At 37.5% G+C, this 26,741-nt stretch overlaps 1 protein-coding gene across 6 annotated transcripts in view; it reads right to left on the bottom strand.

Annotated features, from left to right (window-relative positions):
- Positions 1–258: 258 nt before the first annotated feature.
- Positions 259–26,741, bottom strand: part of Oma1 (OMA1 zinc metallopeptidase) — a 74,241-nt gene continuing 47,758 nt past the window's right edge. For all 6 annotated transcript variants that reach the window (XM_004869612.2, XM_013067411.2, XM_013067413.2 and 3 more), the window contains one exon: positions 259–717. In XM_004869612.2, the coding sequence (XP_004869669.2) occupies positions 508–717 (210 nt within the window). In that variant the 3' untranslated portion in view covers positions 259–507. The remainder of the gene's footprint in view (positions 718–26,741) is intronic.

The following is a 26,741-nucleotide window of genomic DNA, read 5'->3' as shown; positions in this document are numbered from 1 at the left end:
CAGCCCTTCCCCACTCATCCATAGGCGAAGACCAGGAAATCCTCTATCCCAAGGTCCCACTGTCCACATAATCCTCCCTCAATGCAAACCATTTCCTGCAAGCAGACTATGAGTTTCCTGGTTCATCATAACCACCCAGACTCTGAAATCCAGTTTCGGCTCGGCTGAAACCCTCTCTACACTAACAATTACTGCACCTTCAGGTTTTTCATCCACAAGGGGTCTGCCTTCCAAATCAAAAAAGGAAGTACAAGAGAGTAAAAATGTGTAATGGAAATTTATTCTGTGACATTTTCCTCACTGAAATTATTTTAAAATAGATTAAAATACATCAATATTTCATGAAAAATAAATACTTAGAAGAATTTAGATAGTACAGTATCTGTAATACACATGATTTAACCCTAAATATCCATTTTCATTTCAAACATAATTTTCTAAAAAGTAACATAAAAACGGTAAAGATTACTGTATTCTTCACATATTCTGAGTCTCATAAATTTTAATTCAACTCCCAGTTTGCTTCTCTACTATGTATGTTAATGGTATTTGCTCCTGTTTTTGAGTGGGAAGAGGATCCATTTTCTGTTTCTTAAAAGTGGTATTTTGGTCTTTTTCCAATTCTTGACAAAAATTCTTCATGCTAAGTTTGAATAGTAATCGAGGATCTGGTCCAGAAAGTGGTGGGCAATTACAGACCTCTCTGATTTTCACAGCCTATGAAGACAGAATACAATGCAGTTTTTAATATGCTCTAAACAAAACAATTAAATAAAAGAATACATTCTTTATTTTTAAATTCAAGTTTATCTTCATCACAACACATAAAAGAGAAATACCAGCATAGTTACTTTTCATAATTTTCTCAAATAAATACTTTAAAAACAACAGCGACTGTATCTGCTGCAACCACCAAATTCTCTGTTGAGGATAAACGAGTCTCAGAGAGAGGACTGGCTCCCTGGAGCTCCAGGGGACCCTAGAATGACCACTGAGATTAGCAAGGACCTGACAGCTCTACAAGGTTGTGTCAAGACAGTAGAATACACATGTCTGAAACACAATGATAAACGATACACACAACTGAACACCTTGGTGGAACTGATGCCGATAACCTCGAAAAGGAAACAAACGAAGTGCATGGCAACTTTTAACTCCAGGAAAAATAAAATGCAACAGGGGAAGGAAAAACAAGCACAGTACACTATGTGACTCAGCTGTAAATTGTGTTCAGTTTAAAACATTAGATCTTGACCTGACCACAAATCACAATCTGATCATTTGAAGAAGCGGACAGCTGGACAGGTATTTGTGCAAGTGCAGGGTGTGACAGTGGTTAAGAAGGTGCTTAAGTCTGGTCCTCTGGAATGCAAAACAAGAGAAAACCTAAAGCTGCAAACTTAGAAAACAGAAATGTAAGAATGTTGAAATGTAGGAAAACCAAAAAAATCATCCAACAGAGCTGACAACAGCTACCTCCAAAAGTGAGGACAGGGTGGACAATTGCTGCTTTAAGTAACTTGCCTTACTTTTAAAACTTTTGACTTCATCTCCCTAATGAGTGTATAATTCAATCTTATTATTGTACTGATTAGTATTTTTCTGATTTTAGAATTGCACACTATTCCTTGTGCTATACTGGCTATTTATCATCTTATGTCTACATTTTAACTGGGTTGTCTATTAATGAGCTCTAAGAATTCTTTATACATTCTGCTCATAGGTTTTATGCATTGTAAATATGGTCTGTTTAAGGACTACTTTTCATTTTAAGGATGTCATTTAAAGTTCTAAATTTTGATGGAATCTCATTTATCAATTTTTTTTCTTTTATACATCATGGTTTTTGTACCCTAGGTAGTTCTTGCCTACACTGAATTCATAAATATTTTCCCTTATAATTTCTTCTTAAAGTTTTATACTTTTAGGCTTTCTTATTTAGGTTCATAGATCCCTCCAAGTTATTTTCATGTATGGAATAAAAGGGTTGAGGTTAATTTTTTATATATGGATACCAGGTGTTCTAGTGCCATTTGCTGAAGACACTATCTCTTCCTCGGCTCTTGAATCAAGTTTATATTCTATAAAATGCTAATGTTAAATAATCTTTCAAAACTCAGTGGACCATATATGTGTGGTTCTATTTCTAGATTCTATGTTTTATTCCAATGATCTATATGTCTTTCCTTACACCAACACTGTCTTGATTACTGTAGCTTTAGAAGAAGTCTTAAAATTGGGTGCTAAACGTCTTCCAACACTGTTTTTGTTTTTGTTTTTGGCTTTTCTGGGTCCTTTGTACTCCTACATAACTTTTAAATTTCAATATCCAGTTCTTCATTTATAGCAAGTATACACAGACCTGAATTTTTATATATACTTTGTGTTTTCTAATCCTGCTAAATTCAAGTACAAGTTCTAGGGGCTCCTAGAGATTTCTTAGTATTTTCTCTGTAGATGATCATTTCATCTACATATAAAGATTTTGCTTCTGCCGTGCCAATCCTATTCTAGTTGTGTCATTTTATTGCCAGACTATTTTGGTTTAGACCTATGTTTCAAAGTCTAATGGACTGATGAAGAGTAGGCATATATGCCCTTGTTCCCCACTTTAGGGAGAAAGCATTGCATCGTCTCCATTCATAGAAAGAGTTTTTGTTGGAAGTATGGAGTACATGTCTTTGATCTGTTGAGAAGGTTCTGTTCTACTCTTAGTCTCCTGATAGCTTTTACCATGAACAGCTGTAGAATTTAGTCCAATACTCTTCCTCTAACTAGTGACAGGGTCATATAGCTTTCTCCTTTCCTCTCTTAAAATGATGACTTTGGGAGTGGATCTTTCAATGCTGAAACAACACTGCCATCCCTATAACAAAACCACTTTCTACATACTGCCAGATCTGACTTCTAAGAGTTTGTTTTGTTAAACAAATTTCTATCTATGTTCATACTTTTTTCTTCTATTATCTTTATCCAATTTTAGGATTAGCACAATGTTGAGTTCCTAAAATGAGGGGAGAAGTGTTCCTTCTTTTTTCTGCTTTAATTGTTTGATATAATTTATCAGTTAAAATGGTTATGAGCCTGCTGTTGTCATATAGGTAGGTTTTCAAGCTAGGAATATACTTTCTTTAATAGGTGCTATTCAAATTTTATATTTCCTCCAGAGTTAGTTTCATTAATTTGTCTTCTAAGTTACTTCTTAGAAGTTGTCAAATTTATTTCAAAAAGATTTTTGTAATATGCTTTCTATATCCTTTTAAATTCTGCAAAATCTGTGGTAATGTCTCCTAGATCTTAATATTGTAATTTTAAAAATGTATAACTGATATTGTGTAACAGGAAGAAAAGGTCTAAAAGAGCAGGGGAATTGGGAGGGGTTGGGGAAGGGAAAAAAGGGAAAGGAAAAAATGTGAGAAGAGGAAAAAAATGGAAACAAGGTCTTTACAAATAGGGAAGGGTGCAGGGGATGAAGGGAGGGCAAGGGAAGGGGAAAAAAAAAAGAACCAAGATACTCATGTAATGGTACAAGATCCCAATGATGAATGTAACTGTATTGTATATCTAAAATGTACCAATAAACTTAATGGGGGGAAAAAAGTAACTTGCCTTAAAGAATAGTTAACTCTTCAAAATGGGTTATTTTAAAATATAAAAACTAATTTTTAAAAATTTATTAATATAAGTTTGTAGTACATACAGCTTACAATCATCTTGGGGAGTGGGTACGTGTACATAATACAGCTTGATCCTTTTTTTAATCTCCATTCCTTTTCCCTCCTCTAATTTCCCTTTCCTCATTTTCATTCTGGTTGATATTATTAATCTTAGCTCATGTTTATGGCATATAATGTTCACATTCATTCAGGCTGTCAGGTTCCTTGTACATGTCTTCATTCTATTTATTTCCCCTTCTCCTCCCCCTCTCCTCTCACCCATGTTTTCTTGGCCCCCTTTCCATTTGCAATACATCCATCCCCTTGTCGCCTATCCATCCTTCATTTTTCTCTTTGTACTTTCCCTTACTCAAATGAGAGATACCATACTGTATTTGAGATTGCGTGTCTGGTTTATTTCACTTAACATTATATTTTCTAGGTGCATTCATTTTCCTACATATATCTCAAATTTGTCCTTCTCTATAGCCAGGTAGTATTCCATTATGTACAGATACCACATTTTCTTTATCCAATCATCTGTTGATGGGTATACATTCTGCTTCCAGAATTTAACTATTATGAATTAGCTATTATGAATTAACTACTCTAAACACTGGTTTGCATGTATCATTATAGTATATGATATCTTAAGTTTTGGGGGGAAGATATCTAAAAGAGGGATATATGGGTCATATGGAATTTCTAATTCTGGTTCTTTAAGAAATCTCCATCCTGATCTCATAATGGCTGATAAGTTTTCATTCTCACCAACCATGTAGGAGGGTTTCATTTTCACCCCAGCCTCACCAGCAATTGTTACTTTTTGATTTCTTGATGACTGCCATTCTTTCTGGTGTATGATAGAATCTTAGTATTGTTTTAATTTGCATTTCTCTAATGGCCACAGATGTTGAATATTTTTTCATACACAATAAACCTTGGATTGTAAGTTACTTCTTCTGCAAGTGGTCTGCAAGATGAGGAAACATTTCTAATAAATTTTAACTTAATAAATGAACAACATCTTGTGATGCAAGTAGTACATGACACTGAATGTCATATGTAGAAAATAGTACAAAATTTTGTAGAAAAGCACCTTCCAAATAAGGCTGTAGCACTGTGAGCAACGAATCTGCTTAATGACGATGCAATGTCACAATTCCAAAAAATCCTCAAAAGCAGGGAAAAGCAAGCATCATTGGATAGGTTTTTTATTAAAGTTGCATGGAAAGAAAAAGATTCCACTGAGCCAATAGAGAGCAGTGATTCCCTTAGTGATAGTGAAAGTCATCCTACACAGTAACCCTCCTCTCTTGTCTCCCTCACATCAGCCATGAAGGTTTTCAAAGTGCAGGTTAATTTATTTTTCATTATATTTTGTATTTTATTATATTACAGTATTATAATCATTTTATATGAATATTTTTGGGTTGTAGAGTGAATTGTCTGAGTTTCCATTACTTCTTATGGGGAAATTCGCTTTGATATATGAGTGCTTTGGATTATAAGCACATTTCCAGAATGAATTATGCTCACAAACCAAGGTTTTAGAGTATATGCTGGCCACACGTACTTCTTCCACTGTGAAGTGTCTGTTCATTTCATTTGCCCATTTCTTGACTGGCTCTTTATTTTAGGTGGTCTATTTTGAGTTCCTTGCATATTCTAGATATTAGTCCTCTGTTTGAGGAACAGGTGGCAAAAAGTTTTTTAACTTGATGTAATCCCATTTGTTGATTCTTGCTGTTATTTCTTGTACAATTTCAGTTTTGTCTAGAAAATCATTTCCTATACTTGTGACTTCAAGTGTTTTACCTATTTTATCTTCCAGTAGGTTCAATGTTTGTTTTAATGCTTAGATCTCTGATGTATTTTTAATTTAGTACATGGTGAGAGATATGGGGCCAAGTTCAATCTTCTGCAAACAGTTACCTAATTTTCCCACCACCACTTGTTGAATAGGCTATATTTGAAGAAAAAAGTCAGTATTTAGGGGCTTTTGGAAGAAGGATATGTAGGGGGAAAAGCTCATAATTCTGATTTTTTGATGATGATGTATCATAAGGGATTAAATAAGGCAGGAAAGGGACAGTAAGAGTTTGAGTATAAAATCTTAAGACGGGGCAGGCAAGGGTTCGCTGGTAATAATTTTAGGGGGAAAAGGACCTATAGACTGTGACAGGAGAGATCCTATAGCAACCTCAGGGAAGAACACTGAGAAGGAGCAAGAGTGCAAGGTAGGAGGGTGTGTATCCAAGGTGCTCCACACAGTGTCGAGGCTGGTACAACTGAGCAGCACAGGTGAGAGGGCAGGAGCAGACTGGGAATTTACAGGTCATGGGACAGACACAGGTTGTACTCTTCAGCAGGCCTGCCTCTGTTGTTTATGAGTCCATAGCAAGAATGCAACTGGAGGCCCAGATACTATGTGTCTAAATATCTACAAGCTACAATTCAAGGACATAAACTACTGCATAAAATGTGTTCTATTCTCCTGCCTTGAGGAATAGCCATCCAAAATTACCTGATAGACCAGGTACAAAATTAAAATTCTAGAATTTCAGAATGTATAAGGGTGAGGGGAGCCTACTCTAGCTCCTCCCTCCAGCCTACGGCCTGTGCTCTTCTCTCATCTCTGGCTGAACATACTCTGTGAGGGCCCTTGAGCACATATGTCCAAGGGAAGAGGTCTGGGTGGGCCCTGGAAGCAAGGAATCACATTATCTCAGCCACCCAGAGTGTGGTGTGGTGGAGGATAGCTCCTTAGCTGGGAACAATGCCACAAGAGATGGAGGGATGGAGCCAGAGATAGTCAGAAAGGAGTTCTCTAAGTGGATAGGCATGAGCCTGGGCTAGGAGCCCTCTGATTGATGAGACTATACTTTATCAAACTAAAGAGGAAAAATCAGTACTTAATGTGAACTATTTTGGTAGCAAGGATTTTGCCTTATTTCCTTTGTATCTCACAACATAATGGATTCAGGTTAAATAAATGTCAAAGTAAATTGAATTGAAATAAAAGAAAATGTTTCCTTACTACAGCACTGCAGCGAATAGAAAGACCCTTGGCTAAAGGGTGACTTACTGTCCAAACAGGGATACGTTTGAGGGGTGAGGGGACAATGTTGAGATTCACACCAAGACATCAGACAAAAGCCAAGGCTTTCTTGGCAAAAACTGGGACACACAGTTACTGTAACATTAATTCCTTCATGACCATGTTAATTTTCTTTTCCAAGTGCAAAGTTTCCTTGTCATGGGTGCAGTACCACATGTTTAAGCCCTGCAATGGCTTCAGCAACAGGGGAAACTATGAGTCCAGCAGGCAACATCTAGCATAGTTGAGTTTAGCAATGAGACACACAAAACAGCAAAGAGAAGAACAGAATGCCATCCTCCATCATCTTTCTGTATTTGGTAAAAGCTCTTCTCTTAGATCCTCTTACTTATGGTAGAACCACACCGAGTAAGGTGCTAGGGTGCTGTCTTCATACATTTTATATTTTTATACTACTGGAGATTTAAATTGTTCCCATAGTTTTATCTGGCTTTTATGAATTACTCTACTATGAGAATCTTTTTTAAAAAATCAATCTTACTTTTTAAACTCCATTTTGGTTTAAGTATACCCCCAAAGTAGAAGGATCTGATCAAAAAATTAAGAACAGATTACACTTTTATAATATAGGACCAGATTGCTTTCTACTAGAAATCCTTTATCAACTTATAAAGTCATTCACAACCAAGATAACAAAGTTTCATGATATTTAGCTAGATAACCTAATAATTTCAAATCTAAGAATCCTTAAAGATTATCAACTAAATTTTATAGATAAGGAAATTGAAATCTAGAGAAGTTAAATGACTGGCAGGAAACAAAAAGCTAGCTTGGAAAATCCTTATAACAGCTTTGCTTGCCAAAATGTGGAAGCACCCAGGATATATCTTCCAGTAGAGGCATAAATACACTGACTTGTCCAGGCAATTGAGTATTTGAAGAAATGTGCGGTCAAGTCACACAAAGACATGGAAGAACCATAAGTGTATGTTATGAGAAAAGCCGATCTGAGTAGGCTATATGACCATGGTGGCAAACCTATGGTACATGTGCCACAGCAGGTTGTTTCTATAACTGCAAGCTGTAAAAGGTATGCCATTACTGCTATATGACATTCTGGAAAAGGCAAAATGATGCATACAGTAAAAAGATCAGTGGTTGCCAGGTATTGGGGGGGTAATAAACAGGCACAAAATATTCAGTATGGTACTGAAAAGACAGAAATGAGCCATCATACATTTATCAAAATCCACAGAAGCCACACTACCAAGAGGGAACCCTAGTGTGATTACAGACTTGGGGTAATAACCATGGGTCAATATAGGTTCACTAGTTTTAACAAATCGGTGCTGATTATGATGGTATGGAAGGCTATATTTGTGGTTAGGTGGGAAATCTCAGTACCTTACCCTCAATTCTGCTTCAAAATAAGTTTATTATGAGAAAAAAGAAGCTGGCTTGGAAGTAAAAAGCTAGATTAGTTAGAACCTTTTTTGTTTTTAATGCTTTTGCCTTAGAAGCTTTTTATGCTAATGATTTCTTTGCATCACATGATGTTTCTTGAACAAAATTTTTATTGTATGTACTTTGGAGATATTAGACCTATGTTCATTCAATTGCTTAAAAATTATATATTCTTCATAAAAGTTTCCTATTGTTACTTTTTTGTGTGTAAACTATTTCTCTCTTCTCATAATCAACCAAAATCCTGTTATAAACCACATATATTTCTATTAAACCTTCACCTATTTTGCAGTGTAAGATTTTATCTAGTATCTTAGTAAAATATTTGGGGGGTTTTTTGTTTTGTTTTGTTTTACATTCCATATTTATTTTATTACATGCCAAGGTGCCAAAATCATTTAACTTTTAAAAATTCAAATCTTTTATTAAGTATATTTCCCAACATACAGACAGAATATGCCTTTGTACTTCCTTTACTTTGTTTTCTGTATTTAACCCCATCTATTACATGTAATAGACAATAAATCCATGTTGAATTTTTAAACATTTATAGAACACTGGCTATCAAGAAGTCATTATGATAAATGTCATAAGGAAAACACTGAAGAGTTTACAATCTAAGAGTAATCAGAAAAGTACTCTTAACAGCAAGAATATATACTTCTGAGAATCCCTAGAAAAGACTGAAGTAGATTTGGAATTGACCGCCTAAAGATTCCATCTAAAAGTAAAAGGACCTACTGTTAACTGATCATTTTGTGTCTTGCATAGTGCCAGGTATTTACATGTATCATCTAAACCGATGTTATGGTATAAAACATTTTAAAAATACTGAACCTGGTATAGAATACTTTATCGTTACAGTATTTTACAAGGGAGGGGGAAAGGGAGAGAGGGTGCTAGGATCTTACCCACACAGATGTACAAGTACACAAAGCAAACACCTTGGAGATATTTTAATGCTACATATGAAGAAAACCAAGGTTAGATTGTCTTTAAGTTAAGTGGCTAGGTCAGAATTAAAAGCCAATACTCCTAAGCCACTGCCAGTTTTACAATACTATTTCCTATGAGCATTCTTTTTTTTTGGTACTGAGGATTGAACTCAGGACCTTGCGCTTGGGAGGCAGGCACCAGAAACACTGAGCTAAATCCCCAGCCCCTATGAGCATCTTTTCTTCATTATTAGCTATAACTTTCTACATGCTAATGTTCTACAAAGGAGTGAAAATGCTATTCAATTCTACTGCTTTTATATTTTTAGCACGCTACTATATTGCTTATGTTTCCCTCTGATTATACTTCATGGAGTCACTTAAATATTTACCAGGAATTTCAAACACCATCACATGCACTAGGGATGCAGAGATGAACAGGGGCTTTATGTTTTAGGGTAGAAGACAGACAATAAGCAAGCTAATGAGCTCAGTCTAGTTAAGCACACAGAGACATGCCACTGCACTGTGTTACAATGTGAAGAATGAGTGCGTGGAAGACAGCCTACTTGACACTGAGGGACCAGAGCAAGCTCTCCAGGGAGGTATGAAGAGCTGAGGGAAGGATGCTTATGGCAGAGAAATCAGCAAGGAGCTGTGAAGAGGAAGTAAGCTTGATATGAAATAGCTGGAACCAAGGAAAACTGCAGAGAGCAACTGGCAATAAAATTAGAGGGGTAAGCAGTGGCCAAATTATGTGATTTAAAGACTGAGCAAGGAGTGTGGATTTTTATTCAAAATTAGATGAGAAACCACTGGAAGGTTTTAAGCAAGAACATTACATCAAAAAGAGGTGGAAAATGGAATAGGGAGACTAAACAGACACTGTGATAACTCGTACAAAGGTGGCTTGTACTGGGCAGAGGCAGATGTGAGGGATGAGAGCACAGACTCCCATTACACTGGAGGAAGTCAAAAGAGGTTCTCAGGGACAAGAAGCAGAGAGGGAAAGTGCAATCAGGGAGGAATCTTGAGTCTCCTCCTCGGTCCTGAGTGGCTTTTCTTTTGTTATGTCACCCATGAACTGGAGAACAATTTACTTGCTCATAGTAAACAATTATTGTCATACAGTATTATAATACAGTATTTGCTGATTAACGACCCAAGTGCATAAACTTTTTTGTGTGTGTGTGGTGCTGGGGATCAAACCCAGCACCTCGTGCTTGGTAGGCAAGTGCTCTGCCCCTGAGATACACCCCTAACCCCAAAATGTGTTTAAAGGTAATTATCAATTTGTCAAAATAAAATCATTTATGCCCTTAATATAGCAAAAAATGAATCAATACTTAATAATGTCCCTTTTTCTATTTTGCACCTAAGAATAAGTTCCCAAATAATTACTGTTTGAACATATGAAAAAATTCTCCAAAATTAACTCCATCAGGGTTAGTTGTCCTTTGATAATTTGTTATGACTGCATGGGTTATTAATTCAGGTTGTTTCGGTGTATTTACATCTTACCCATTTCCAAAATTAACCTGAGGATGTTCACTCTAGTTTACTATAGTTTCTACTTCTAGCTGCATCCACTCTGGCAATTTACACACACACACACTTTTCTGATCTTGACTTTATTAATGTTATCTAACTAAAAGTAATATTCTTCCAAATATTTTGGTTTTATGTTACTTTATCTATTTTATGTTACTTTATCTCTGATCCTATTTACATTTTAATATTTGTTTAACCAATTGAATGATTATCATTTTAACTAAATTTTCCAAAGAATCAACTATTGTCATTTTGCTTATTTGTGCTTAACTTCATTAACTGTATTTTATTTGAAGCACTTATGACAGTTTTAACTATGGACATTTCAACTGATAAAGTTTTCTTTAAATACAGTTTTGGCAACAACTCATAAAATATAATTACATCTTTATAAAATTTATTGATTTTTTTTAACAATTTGTTTACAGATTTCTCTCTTACATGTACATTTTAATTTTTATGCGGCTACTATCTTCTAATTTGTATTAATTTTATTGTACTATGTTCTGACAATTTGACTATAATCATATACTTATTTTTTTAAGTTACATGATCAATATTTTTTAAAAAAATGATTGTATACATTTGTTTGTTTGGTACCGGGGATGGAACGCGGGACCTTGTACTTGCGAGGCAGGCAGCGGCACCACTGAGCTAAATCCCCGGCCCCCAGTTGTATACATTTGAAAATATAGTTCTTTTTCTTAATAGTTTCTGTGTGTGCATGTGTGTTAGTGTGTGTGTGTGTGTGTGTGTGTGTGTGTGTGTGTGTGTGTAGTACTGGGGCTAACCAGGGCCCTTGCACCAAACCATATCCCTAGCCCATTTTCCATTTATTTTGGATAGCTTCTTGCTAAATTGTTAGGTTGCCTAGGCTGGGCTTGAACTTGTGATCTCCGTGCCTCAGCCCCCCAGGACACCGGGATTACAGGTAAGTACAGCCATGCCTGTCAGTAGTTCCTTGGCAGTTACATCTTATTTTTCATACTATTTAATTGAATTCTTTAATTCCTTACTTGGCTTGAGGTTTTCTGGCAGCATACTATAATATGTAAGAATGCTATAATAATATACAAACTTGTAGTTGACGTAAACCCCTGGAAAGAGGGCTGCATGCTGCTCTGCATTTCAAGTGGGAAGGATCTTCCATCTCACAAGAAAAAAAGTTGATATGGCTAAATACATCAAAGTGTACTAGTTCCATTGCTTTTTTGTTCTCCTCACCTCTAAACTTACACTTCTCTGGGGTCCAGTGTTATTCTTACTGTGGTGTCCTTAAAGCTCTTCTTCTTCCTAGGTAACTTGTAAGAGCCTACCTTTGTGATGAAGATTAAACACTTCCTAACTTTAACTACCTGAGCTTTATCACTTCCAAGCTTCTCAGGCATAATACTCTGGGGAAATGTCTGAAAACACATCTTGAGAAACGCTATCTAAACCAAAAAATGTGATACAGCACCACAAAGAAATAAACACACAAGTAAACGAACAAATGGATTTCTTTTCTACTGCTACATACAGCTTGGATTTCCTGGTGTTTCTCAATATTCTTTCATTTCTTAGACATTTGGGGGGCTTTCAGTATTTTAACTTGGTTGCGCTATGTTCCTTAATCATCTACATTAATGAGACTATGCTCTGGAGCAACAGTTCTGCTCTTCACATGCTCCACTAAATGTTGTATGGGTTCTCTGCTGTATTCGCACGTTGAGTGATTTTCTGCAATGAAGGTCTCTCACCTTTGTAAAGTCATTCTTCCTTGCTCTGTAGCTTTCAAGGCTGGTGGCACTGCTTCTGTAGAGTTCTGGCCACTCATGCTGTCCTCTTCAGTAGAGGAATTTTCTACACTATACGTACCTGAGATTTGACTTTTCATTTTGTTTTTCATAATTTTCTACTCGTAAAGCTTATCTTATAGCAGACAATGGACATTGTTTTTTGCATTACTAGCTTTAGTTTATAGGATAGTTCTTGTAGTGTTATTGTATTATATTAGTTAAGGACAGTCAATAAATCTTTTAGATAAAACTGCCTTCCTCATTCTTTTCAACTCTTTTCAACGCATGTACACTTATTATTCTGATTTGTTGAAAGTTTCTCTTCCCTTAAAGAGGGGGGAAATGTGGCTGTGACCTCTGTTATTCTATTAGGATTGATTTGGTTGGTCTAGGTTTGTTCTTCAGTGTTTTATACAGATTGCTTTTGAAGACACACACTCAAGTCAGCCACTTCAGAAAGAGGAGGAGATGGCTCCTCAACCAAAAAAACTCAGGTTGCTTGAAAAGAGGATTATTTGCAGGGGGCAAAATTATCACCCCACAAGCACTGGCTGCCCTTAAGGTGGGAGATCACTTTGATTCAGGCTTGCACCATCCAACCCCAGTGGACGCTGACATCAAGAAGCAGGGAAACCAGATATTGAGAACTCTCCATGAAAAAGAACATGCAGCATAGCTGCTCCACCTATAAAATGTTCTTGCCAAATGAAAACAATTCTGAGATTCCACCTCACTCCAGAAAGAATGGCTGCTATCATGAAATCAACCAATAACAAATGCTGGTGGGGCTGTGGGGAAAGAGGAACCTTGCTCCACTGCTGGTGGGAGTGCAGACTGGTGCAACCCCTGTGGAAATCAGTATGGAGATACCTCAGAGAACTAGGATTGGAAGTCCCATTTGACCCAGCTATTCCACTGCTGGGGATCTTCCCCAAAGAATTAAAAGAATCATACCACAGTGATATATGCATGCCCATGTTCACAGCAGCACAGTTTGTGATAGCTAAAACTTGGAAACAGCCCAAATGCCCATCAACTGGAGTCTGGATAAAGAAAATGTGGGTGTTTTTTATAAAATGGAGTACTACTCAGCCATAAAAAATGAGAAATTAGAGACATTTATAGCTAAATGGATGCACATTGAGGAGATACTCTTAAGTGAAATAAATAGGACACACATGTATAAATACCAAATAGTTTCTCTGGTGTGAGAAACTGAAAGTGTAAATAAGGACTAAAATGTATAATAGGTAATGTTAAATAGGAAGAAAAGGGGCAAAGGGGAAGGAAGTGGGAGGGCTAGGGGAAAGGATAGAAGGGAATGGGATTAATATGAGAAAATGGAAAAATAGGAACAAATCTTTGTAAATAGGGAGGAATGGAGGGGTTGAAGGGAGGGCTGGGCAAGGGCGAAAAATAAGAACCAAGAGAGACTATGTAAAGGTGCAAATTTCCAATGATGAATGTCATTATATTGTCTACCTAAAATGTACCAATGACTAGAATGAATAATCGATAATGCAAAATAGGAAGAAAAGGTCCAAAGAGGTAGGGGTAGTGGGAGGGGCAGGGGAAAGGAAAGAAGGGAAAGGAAAAATGATGAGAAATGGAAAAAGTGGAAATAAAGTCTTTGTAAATAGGGAAGGGTGGAGGGGGTGAAGGGAGGGCTAGGAATGGGGAAAAAGTAAGAACCAAGATGCATTATGTAAAGGTACAATTCCCAGTGAGAAATGTAATTGTGTTGTGTACCTAAAATGTACCAATAAAAGAATTTAATACAAAAAAAAAAGTTCTTGCCAGAATTTGACTATTTATAGATATATACAGAGGAGAAACACATTGGATAATACCACACAGAAGCAAACAGGTAAGTCTAGACCCTAGAATGCGGGAGGAGTGCCTCTATTCAAGGAGTCAATGATATGTTTAAAAATAAAACAAAGGGAGGGGCCTGATCTAAAGTGAAACAGAGGTAAAAGACATAAGGACAAAATGCAGTGTGTGGACTCTTATCAGATCCTAATTTGAACAAAGCAAAGGCAAAACTGTATTCTGAAAAAAGGAAATCTCAACGTGAATAGGAGAGTTAATTTTAAGGTATTACTATGAATTTTCTTAGGGAGGTGTTTTGGAACAGCCACCCTCAAAATATGAGAACTGGCCCCAAGGTGCCATGAAATGGAACAAAGAGAAGCAGACAGATCCAGGATGCCACAGAGGGTAATCCATTGATGGACTGACTGAAGTGTGGTTCTGGGAAGCAGGAATACCAGTTGAATCCCTGCAATCTGAGTCACAAAGAAGAGTGTATAATATATAAGTCAAGACAAAAGTGACTTCATCGCAGTTGGAATGTACCTGGTTTATCTTAAACTCGTATCAAAGAGTCAGCACATTCCAGGAACCAGTTGTAAAGTTCCACAGACCAGTCTAATTGTTATGTCTATTTCCAGTTTGCTGTGAAACCATACAAGAGAAGTCAAGCAGCTAACTCTGGGCAATTATTGCAGCATGACTCCAGCTGGCTAGTCACGTGAAGCTGAGTCCATGAGGCAGGATAATGGCATGATGGTGGAAGAAAATGATTTTACTTTCTGAACGGCATACTGAAGTTGATGGTGAAAGAGCAGGAAATGTCACCCCCAAAATGACACTTTGATTGGCTGATTACCTTGAAATGAGTGCTTGGATACCAGCAGAGGAAGGTAAGAGTAAACACTCCTTATCTGCCTAGAGACAGATGCTCCAAAAGGAACTCAACTGGAGCCAGGCCTGGTGGTGCATGCCTGTAATCCCAGCACTTGGGAGGCTGAGGCAGGAGGATTACTGTGAGTTCTAGGCTAGCCTAGACTACATAGTGAGTTCAAGATCAGCCTGAACTACATAGCAAGACTCAAAACAAAAACAAAAGGAACCCAACTGTCATGAATCCCTTCTTGGAAAACCTTATCAGCGAGGGAAGATTTATTCAGATCACAGAGGATACTGAAAGTTGACACCATGACCAGACATACTATCAGCTACTCTACAACTTTTAGAATCCTAGAGACACTATCTGTGTAACAACTTTTACTCACCTTGCCCTCCCGTAACATGTGTCCCCATCACCACTCAGAAACCCTAAGATCCTAATCCTTATCTGGCCCTTGTTGAAGCTTCACATTTTGGGTCTATATATGTAATTAAACATAGTTTTCTCCTGTTAACTTCTTTTACGTCAATTTTATTAGTAACCTAACCAAGGAACCTGGAAGGGTGAAGGGAAGCCATTTTTGCTCCCCTATAGTGAGTGGAGTTCAGCACACATCCCAAAATACAACTATAAGAGAACAGAATATGGCTCTTCAGCACAATAATTTTTGGAATTTTGGGGGTACCAGGAATCAAACTCAGGACCTTATGCTTGCCAGGCAGGCATGGCACCACTGAGCTAAATCTCTGGCCCCACACAACAATTATTTTAAAATGATTATTTTGGGAAATAGAACACACTAGGGAGAAGCTCTAAACACAACAGAAGCTACTCTTTTCCTATAGAAATGTACATGAATAAAGAAAATCCCCTGTTCTGTACCAGGAAAGTCACTAGACTCATAACCATGGAGAGGATACTGACCTACATCAGCACAACAAACCTTCCCCTTGTTTACTGCATGAAGTTTACTGGCACCCACTCCATAGCCAGGTCATCCCCTATGCCCTTGTGTCATTTGTTTATTTTTCTTCTTCTATAAAGTAATTAGGAGTAAAATGCATGGAAGTTTGGAATCTGCATTAAACTATATCTATGGGAAAAAGGACAGAGAAAGCAAGTGTACAAAAGGGTTGATACTGCTGAGTTTGATTAAGTGAAGTGTGGGTATTCATTAAATTATTCACATCACTCTTATCTTTACACGTTTTTAAAAATTTTATAATAGGTGGCCAGGAAAATGGCCAAAGGAAAGGCGGGAGAGGAGAAGCCAAGCGAGAGAGCTGGAGTCGCAGAAGGACCTGAAGAAGCAGCACAAAACTCGTGAAAACTAAGACTGTTTCTTCCAATAATGGAGGGGAAAGGTCCAGTCACAGCACTGAGAAGCAATCAGCTGAAGAAGAAGCTGCAGACTTCCCAAAAAAGCCTACAAAGATCTCTAAGTTTAGATTTGCCATAGGTAACAAAGAAAGACATCAGCCTGCTCTTCTGTCATCTGTCATGTTTTGCTTGACCGCAACTCAACCCTTAGCTTTACATCTGAGTTTTTAGTTCTTAATAGCACATGAGTTTTAAATGCTTCTCCTGGAAACTGAAGTCAATCTTTTATGATCTTTCCCTTCAAAGTTGTCTTTATTTTTTTCCTATTGTTTCAGATAAGCTTCTCTGCTTTGCATTCACCAAGGGGAGAAACCATTGCATTCATTTATACTACCACCTCTACTTCCAAATCTCTTCCTTAATTTCTGAAAGAAAGCATACACTTTTTGAAAGGCCTAAGGAGTTTAGCACAATAATTGCAATCTCAAGACTTAGTCATACATTTAACAACAATGACAATAGAAATATGCCAGGGATACTGCCTATATGGCTACTCAAAAATAAAACAAGATTTATATTTATATATTACTCTCAAAGGACTTGATTTGGTATCTTTCCTTGAAATGAAAATGATTAACAATAGAAAATAAAAACAGAGTTATGAAAGTCTTTGAAATGAGGCATGAGGTGCCTGTAGCGGGCCGCTGTGAGAGGGTACCTGAGGACACAATCCCACTGTTTAGCACAGACGCATGATGGAGCTTTGTTACATAATAATGAATCAGCACAGACAACCACACATGCACTACATGGCCTGCAAGGCCACCCAGAATGTTTTGTCTTACTATGTCTCAGTAAGCTGATAAAAAAAAAAAAAACTACTATAAGTGCTGTGCTGGAAAATAAAGTTTGGTTCCTGCTTTTTTGTGATGTCTGCTCCACACTTGTTCTTTTCTTTTTTTTTTTTTTTGTACCAGGGGATTGAGCTCTGGACCTTGCATTTACGAGGCAGGCGACGGCTGTTCTTTTCTATGGAGACCTTGCCTGACCCGGCTTCCTTTGAGCCCACTGACTCCAACAGTGCCCTACAAAGTGTATTATTCAGGGTTATCTCCATCATTCATGGTCTTTGAATGATCTCACAACTTTGTGAATTGTAAATAGTTAATAATAAAAATGATACTTGTTCATGGAAATGAACTATTGTCTGATAGAATGCAACTGATTACCGCCCTATAAATGGAGCAATTTTGCACCTATTTGTATTCTTTATTGCGCCTTTATACCTACTGATAAAATAAAAGTCAAAATGGCTGCAGAATCATTTAAAAAAGAGAGCTCAAAATCCTTTCCTGAGCTTTAGAAATGTACCAACAGAAGGAATATTACACAAACATCCCAACAAAGGGAATAATTTCCTGGAATCTAACAAGACCTTGTAAAATTTGAGAAACTGGAGTACAGTTTTGCCTATTGACCCAGACATTCTAATGAACTTATGAAATTTATGACTATTATAGACAGCTAAGTTAGATAGGAAATTAATATATGGTCATAGAGGAACTGGGCTCTCAAGGAAGTCAGTAAAAAATAAAGACATCAGAATTGTGGCTGGAGGTGCATCTGAAGAAGCTCAAGCCTCAAGATAAAGTCACAGTGGCTATACTTGCATACTTCCCTAAGGGATGAGCAGAATTTGAGATTATATAGTACTATAATTAGTACCACCCAGTCCATTAAGTCCAGATATATATCACACACCCAGGTGGGTGACCAGAACACCTGGAGTCATCCCTTCCCAAAAATGTTCCTGTTTTAGAAGTCATAGCTAAGCCAAGGTTAATGATGTCAGCTATATACTCTTAATCAATACAGTATTATTCGCTAAGCAGCTACACTTGTCATCTTATTAGTTGATTATAACTATGACCCATGTTGTGCCCACATTGTGACTTTGCTGTATAAATTACCCCTGACAAAGGACTTTAGTGGCAACCCTTCAGGACCCCTCCAGTCTCTCAGGAGCTACCTCTCAATAAGTTTTTCCTACTCTTAACCTCCATTGTGCTTTGGAATTCATTCTTCAGTTTCAGAGGACACAAGCTCGGTGCATCTGACATCCAGCAGGTTGGTTTTTATATTTCTCTTGTATCATGACCATCCTTATTTGCAACCGTTTCTAACTGCTGGACACGATAAAAACCGAAACTCACTTTCCTTTAGTGGAACACCTGTGCCATATAACTGCACCTGTACTCCCAATTTGCAAATCTATTTTTTATTTCACTGTGACTGTCTTTGTGTTTATCTTAATTTCATGGCTCACATCTGAATTCCTGGATTGTTCTTTGCACTAGTTGTAGCATGTCATTTTCCCTCATTAATGACAACTAAAATCTCAGACTTATTTGTTTTATATTTGTATGAGGCATAATTTCACCTTTCAAAAAATTTATCCTTTAAACTCATTTCATTTATTTTCATAAACTACAACTGAAATTGGAGTCTGACTCATTTTTTAAGTTATCTAAAGTTAAAAGTATAAACTGAAGAATTTAAAGTAAACAAAAACTTCCCCCCCCCAAAAAAAAATAAGGTCACCTATTAATTTTGGTCACTAATCTACAGTCTTAGTCTTAGTAGTCTTAGTGGTCTTAGTCTTAGGGGGTGGGAGAGGATGGCCTGCCTACCCCTAATGAGATAGTGGTTTATTTATACAGGAAATCTCAAAAGGGTGCTACTAATAATCTCAAGCTTCTCTTAATTCCTTAGAGAAGTACGTAAATCTGGCCATTTTGGCTATACTTCCAAAATTGCTATATAGATTCAATGCAATCTCAATTGAAATCCCAGCAGCATACTTCACAGACCTTGAGAAAACAATCCAAAAATTCATTTGGAACCAGAAGAGACCTAGAATAGCAAAAGCAATTCTAGGCAACAGAGACACGGCAGGGGTATTACAACCCCCAACTTGAAACTATACTACAAAGCTACTGTGATAAAAACAGCATGGTACTGCCAAAGAAACAGACCTGAGGACCAGTGGAACAGACTAGAAGATGCAGAAACAACTCCAGACACATTCAGCCACCTCATTTTTGACAAAGGAGCCAAACACCCTCAATGGAGGAAAGATAGTCTCTTTAATAAATGGTGCTGGAGACATTGGGTTTCTACTTGCCAAAGACTAAAACTAGACCTATATCTCTGGCCATGCACTAATCTAAAATTTAAATGGGTTAAAGATCTAAATATAAAAACAGAAACACTGAACTCTTCAAGACATTGGGGTAGGAAAAGATTTTATGAACAAAACCTCAGTTGCCCATGAACTAGCACAAACAATCAACAAGTGGGATCTCTTTTTACTAAAAAGCTTCTGCACAGCAAGAGAAACCACCAGCAGTGTGAAGAGACAACCTACAATGTGGGAAAACATTTTCACCAGCGGTCCCTCAGACAAAGGTCTACTATCTCGAATCTATAAAGAACATAAAAAAATCAGGCCTCCCAAATTTAAAGACCCAATCCAAAAATGGGCATTTGAAATGAACAGACATTTGTCACACAAAGAAGTAGACATGGCAAATAAACATATGAAAAAATGTTCAACATTACTGGTCATTCAAGAGACACAAATGAAAACCACACTGAGATTCCACCTCACTCCAGAAAGAAAGGTGATCAAGAAATCAACCAACAACAAATGCTGGCAGCGCTGTGGGGAAAGAGAAACACTGCTCCACTGCTGGTGGAGTGTAGATTGGTGCAACCACTGTGGAAATCAGTATGGAGATACCTCTAAGAACTAGGACTGGAAGTCCCATTTGACCCAGCTATTCCTCTGCTGAGTATCTTCCCCAAAGAATTAAAAGAATCACACCATAGTGATATATGTGCACCCATGTTCATAGCAGCACAATTTGTAATAGCTAAAACTTGGAAACAGCCCAAATGCCCATCAGCTGGAGTCTGGATCAAGAAAATGTGGTTTTTTTATAAAATAGAGTACTACTCAGCCATCAAAAACAAGAAATTAGAGACATTTATTGCTAAATGGATGCACATTGAGATGATACTCTTAAGTGAAATAAACAGGACACACGTGTAAATACCAAATAGTTTCTCTAGTGTGAGAAAGTGAAAGTTTAAATAAGGACTAAAAGGTATAATAGATAATGTGAAATAGGAAGAAAAGGGCCAAAGGGGAGGGGGAAGTGGGAGGGGTAGGGGAAAGGAAAGAGGGGAATGGAATTAATATGAGAAAACAAAAAAATGGAAACAAAGTCTCTGTAAATAGGGAGGGATGGAGGGGTTGAAGGGACAGTAGGGGAAGGGGGAAAAATAAGAACCAAGAGAGTATGTAAAGGTGAGTATCTCCAATGATTAATGCCATCATGTTGTACACCTAAAATGTACCAATAAAAGGATATACAAAAAAATATATTTGTATATTAAATCTTAAAAAGGAAAAAAAGAAAAAAGAAAAGAAAAAGTAAATCTGGCCATCGTGACTTTAATCTTCTTCAGATGCACCTCCAGCCACAGTTTTACCTTTTTTTTTTTTGGTACCAGGGATAGAACTCGGGACCTTGTGCTTTCAAGGCAGGCAACGGAGCTAAATCCCTGCCCCTAGCTACAGTTTTGATGTGTTCTCATCTTCTGCACTGACTCCCTTGAGGGCCTCACCCTGTCTGAGTGCCTATAATATTTCTACCTAGCTTAGCTGTCTATAACAATTTCACATGTAGTATCTAAAACACTGGAACTCACAGAAGTTGAGAGAATGATAGCTGCCAGGGGCAGGATGGAGGAGTGGGGATGGGAAATCCTGGTCAAAGGGGACAAAGTCTCAGCGACATTGAATGAAGAAGTTCTGAAGATCTATGGCACAGCACTGTGACCACACTAAATAATAATGATTTGTGGTAAAAACTGCTAAGAGTACAGATTTCAAATGTTGTCACCAAAAAAAAAAAAAAAAAAAGAAAAAGTATGTGAGGTGATGGACATGTTAGTTTGAACTGACCATTCTACAATCTATACAAATATCAAATGACCTTCTTGTACCCATAAACACATACAACTTTTTAAGAAGTTAATAAACACATGCATTTTATTTAAAAAGTATGGGCTATATTTATTCCCAGTAGCAACTAATATTTATGAAACAACTTGCTAGTAGTACACACTGGGATTTTTCTAGGAACTATGCACCAAGAAAACAGCAATTACTTATGCATAAACTATCCATGGTAACAATTAAGTTTCATTTAAAAATTAAAAAATGAATGCCAGAGAGGCTTTATGGCTGGATTAAAAGCTTTCTCTGAAAGCAGGAAAGCAAGATGCTTCAAGAGAAAAACTCCACCTCCATTTTTGCATGTTTTCCTAAAAACAGCATACTGTTCCCTCTTTACCCCCGCAAAAGGAATTTTTTCCAACAGTCCATTCATTTCAGTCTCAAGCAGATACACATTACATGCACCATAATGTTTCTTTAGGGATTTAGACAATGTTACTGTGAGTCTTCCTGGCTTATATGATACAGAGGCCAATTCAATTACAGGAGCTGCTATGATATTTACCTTTTCTTCAACATTCTCCATGTCAGACAAAATGAAATTCTGTGAGGTGAATGGGGTATGTTTGTGCACACTAGCCAACAACAACATTTCACTTTAATGTTAAAACACTCATTTTTCTGCTCATGAGATGTATTATATTAATGATTTATTCCTTTACTTTGCCCAATTATAAATACATAAGAATGATTTGTACATGAGCTTAAACCCATAACTTCCTGAGTTTAAAGGATTCAAATAAGATGGGATTAAAATGAATGCATTTACAGTCTGCCACTGAGTGATTCTGATACCTAAAATCTGACTGTGGGAAATCTGAACATCAAGATTTTAAAAAACGGTGGACAAATACTGCTGGCACTGAAAGCTCTAAAAACACTTAAATACAAATCCTCTTATTTTGATTATAATAACATAACCTAAAAAACTAACAATTTCAAATTAATGTTCTTCCCTTCTATCATCCTCCATCCTCTTTGCTGCCAAAGAGATGGCAAAGAGAAAAACAGGGAGGGGGATGTAAAGAATAAATAATTCAATCCAAATACTTGTAGTTTAAAAATTAATCTTTCAAGTAAATTTCCCTTATTTATACCTATTGCTATCTTATAAAAATTCTTATTTTTCAAGAAGTTAGCCATCTCTTTCAAAGACAAATTATGATATAAGCTTATACATAAATTTAAAGTCTGAACAGTATAACTGTAATTTTACAACTGTCATGCTATTAAACATCAACAAGTTGATAAAACATCTGTTCTTCAATTTTTCACCCAAGTTGTTATGGTAACCAAAATATGTGGGATGTTTCCTAAATTTAACTGATTATTTCAAGTAAATAAAATTATAACACATCAGCTTATTAACTGCAAGTAATATTATTACTACAAACCTATATTTATCCTTTTTAAATGCTAGTAGATCACAGCCTTATATTTAAGTAGGCATTTACACGTTTCATCTTGGAATTCACATGAAAAAAATAGCAAGGGTATATTTTTTCCATTTGGGGGAGTTATCTTGATTTAAAAACAAAACAAAACAGGAACTAATCTGTTTTCTGAGCAATATAGTACAAGAAAGGACTCCAAAATTAGACAACCGTACTGCTGTGCACAAGTTGCAGATCACATCCTTCCCAACACAAGCTGGAGCCGCTGATGCCCACGACCTTCCCGTCGAGTCCCACCTGTGCACGAGGCCAGGTCCTCCAGGGCCCACCTTCTCCGGCCGCAGTCTGAACTGCTATTTCCTCCCCTTTCCTCACACATCGCCTGGCTTCCAAGGAAACTCTTCTCCCCCAAATTCACAGTTTAAAGCTCTAAACCCCAAGGTGAACACATTTGCAGACAGAGCCTACAAGGAGGTAATTAAGGTTAAATGAGGTCATAAATATGGGACGTTGATCCAATGCCATTAATGTCCTCATAATGAGGGACACCAGAGAGCCAAACTTCTCCCTATCTCCCCTTTTTATCGCTGGCCTTCCGTACTGCAGAATAAGCTTTAGGAAGGGTGGATTTCTGGCTATTTAGTTCACATCAGCTACCACACCTACAACATGACACAAGATATGATTAATAAATACTTACTGAAGGCTTATTTTTGTGTGTGTGTGTGGTACCGGAGATCAAACTCAGGGCCTTGCATTTGCCAGGCAGGCATGGTGCCACTGAGCCACATCCCCAACCCCAAACTTAAAATATCTTAAACTATGGATATACTATGGCAAGAAATAACACATTTTGTAATGATATTCAAAGAAGCCAATAAAAAGATTTACGATCTTCAATAAGTTAAATTAAAAACATCAGAATTTGTGTTCTCACCATAGAAGCACAAAATCTTGCTTTCTTGTTCTCCTGTGAATCTGATCCACACAGGCTATGTCCTTCTCCTACCAATTAAATGTGGAAAACACCTACTCTGGCTTTCCTGTCCCAGAACTTGCTCTCCACTCAATTGCTAGGTGAACTCAACTACTCTCACAGCTTCACATCACCTCTTTGGAGTAACTGTGAGGTCGTCATCTCTGGCCTAGATCTGTGTGTGCTTGGGTGCTGCGCTGTCTTCCTAAAGACCCATAGGGCATGCATCATTTAAGCCATACCATCAGAAACATCAAAGGACAGCGCTTTAGGTAGATTATAACACTGTACCCATCTGAGTGGAAAAAAAAAATCCTAAACAAAACAATTCTAAAATGTTATCTTTAGTTGAGTATAGATTCACATAATTCCACATTCTGCCTGAGGAACTGCTTTCTTTCATCATAGAAATTAGACCTGTGGCAACAGGGAATTATAATCTTTGAGTTATGACTATGTATTCTAATTAACAGCATACCCTTACACTAATTATCAGTTTCACTTCAACCACTGAACTATTCCCAATATTGCAGTAAAGTTTTATTGCTTTCAAATTGAATTTAATCACTTGGGGGGGAAATATAAGAAATTTATCTGAAGATTTCAAATTAAGTTTCTGAACTGGGATAGTTTATTTTTAGAAGAAAAATAACTCCCATGTTTTTCTTCAACATTGGCTCCCAAATAACATTCGTTTCTCCAACCATTTTTCTCCATAATCACTAATCAACTAATTATTATTTTAAAAACAAAAATTTTTTAAAGCACATTTTTTAAATCTCTCTGAAGATACTCAGTAATTAGATGAAATGATAACTTGGAATTTAGGAAAGCCTTTTTATCAAAGTTGGTTAGTAGAATTCATTATCATCCTTTAACAAACTATTTATTTTTAAAATTTCATTCAGCAAAAATAAAAGGAGGAATTTCCAAGAGAAATCATAGGTTTACTGTGGCTTTAGAGCCAAGCTCGGCCTCAGAGCGTGCTAAAAAGCCCACAGTTCCTGGGCAGCAGCACTGAGAAGGCTCTGAGAGGCAGTGACACCCAACACACTCAGTCACCGGGGAGACACTCTGCGAGGCCTACACTGCCCTGGAAGGTGAGGGATTGCTACATACTAAATCAGGCAAATTTTATTGCTCTTTCTTTCTCAAGTATTTTTTCTTCAAATTAAGAATATAAATGAAATTGGGTTGGGGTAAGTGTTGCTATAGACTGAATGTTTGTGACCCTTCAGACTCATATGTGATGGTGACTGAGGGCAAGGCCTTGGAGCAGTGCTAGGATCATGACAGTAGAGCCCTAGTGACTGGGATTAGGGGCCCCAAGCCCCTTCTTATCTTATGAGGTTACTACAGAAGACAACTGTCCATGAGCTGGGAAACAGGCCTTCACCAGGGATCCAACTTGCTGGCACTTTAATCTAAGACTTTCTAGTCTCCAAAACTGTGAGAAACAAATTTATAAGCCACTGAGTCCATGGTAATCTGTAATAGCTGCCAACTAAGACAGCTGTTAAGAAGCCAAGCTCAGGGGTCTGCAATGCTCACGGAAGGCACAAAGTATGCTCGTATTATCAACAAATCCTGTCATCTTTCCTTTCGAAATACATCCAGAATCTGACCAATTCTCTCCCGCTCTTCTGCTGCCACTATCACCTTGTACCAGGATTAAAGAACCTCCTCAGCGGTCCCAACTCCAGGCTTGCCCTTCCACCCTCCCACTCTCCACACAGAAACCCCTGTGATCACTACAGAACCTGAGGCTGAGCCCTGTATGTCCATTGACAGGTGAATGGGTAAAGAACATGTGGTATTTAAACACAATGGAGTACTACGCTGCCATAAAGGGTAAACTTGAGTCATCTGCAGGAAAACAGACACACCTTCAGACCATAATGTCAAGTGAAACAAATCAGACGCACAAGCTTAATTATCACATGGTTTCTCTTATATGAGAATCCCCAAATATAAATAAAGAGAAAGGTAAAAGATGGATAGTAGGAAATAGGGACACAGATCTTTCACAAATGGGAAGGAGACGAAGAGAAGGAAGACAGAGGAAGGAGGGAGGGAAGGGGACAGAAAAATAATTAGGATGTGTTATGTACGTGTACCAACTCCCCATGAGGACTGTAATCATTATGTACTACAACACATGCTAATAAAAAATAAATAAAAATGGACAAAATCAAAAAAGAACATGAGACTGTCCAAGTCTCTCCTCTGTTCCAAACCTCTACTGGCCCAAAGTAAAATTCGGTCCTTACAATGCCCAATCTTTCACAGCCTAGTCCCTTGGTACCTCCCTTTCTTTACTCAGCCCCATGTCTTCCTTGATACTCCACGAACACACCAAGCATCCCTCGTGTCTGGTCCTCCGACGAGCTGCTTCCCCAACTACAAGGCTCTCCCTCCAGGCAGGCACAGGACTTATGCCCCTTCCCCTTTCCTGATCCTGTCCAGTCAGGCCTTCCTAGACAGCAGAACGCAGAACAGTGCTTCTTCTCTGCCACCTGGCCTCTCTGATCTCTTGCACTTACCTTACTGATGCCCAACATACTGTCTCTTTGTTAACTGCATTATCTACTAGAGTGCGAGCATTGACAAAGCACAGACTGTTTTGTCCCTTGTCGTTCACCAGAAATAGGGCACAGAATGGTAGATTACCAATAAATATCAGTAAGAACTGATCAAATGAATTGATGAATCTTATGCTTGTTTATCTCAAAGTAAATGCAGATTTTTCTTCCTTAAAAACCATATTACAGGGGCCAGGGATTTAGTTCAGTGGTTCTGGCGCCTGCCTCACAACTTCAAGGTCCCAA

Source organism: Heterocephalus glaber, unplaced genomic scaffold, assembly GCF_053883595.1.
Source record: "Heterocephalus glaber isolate CG9 unplaced genomic scaffold, H.glaber_assembly_v1.0 deba00001447, whole genome shotgun sequence".
Taxonomy (NCBI): domain Eukaryota; kingdom Metazoa; phylum Chordata; class Mammalia; order Rodentia; family Bathyergidae; genus Heterocephalus; species Heterocephalus glaber.
Note: the sequence above shows the minus strand (reverse complement) of the source record. Positions and strands in the feature narration are given on the sequence as shown.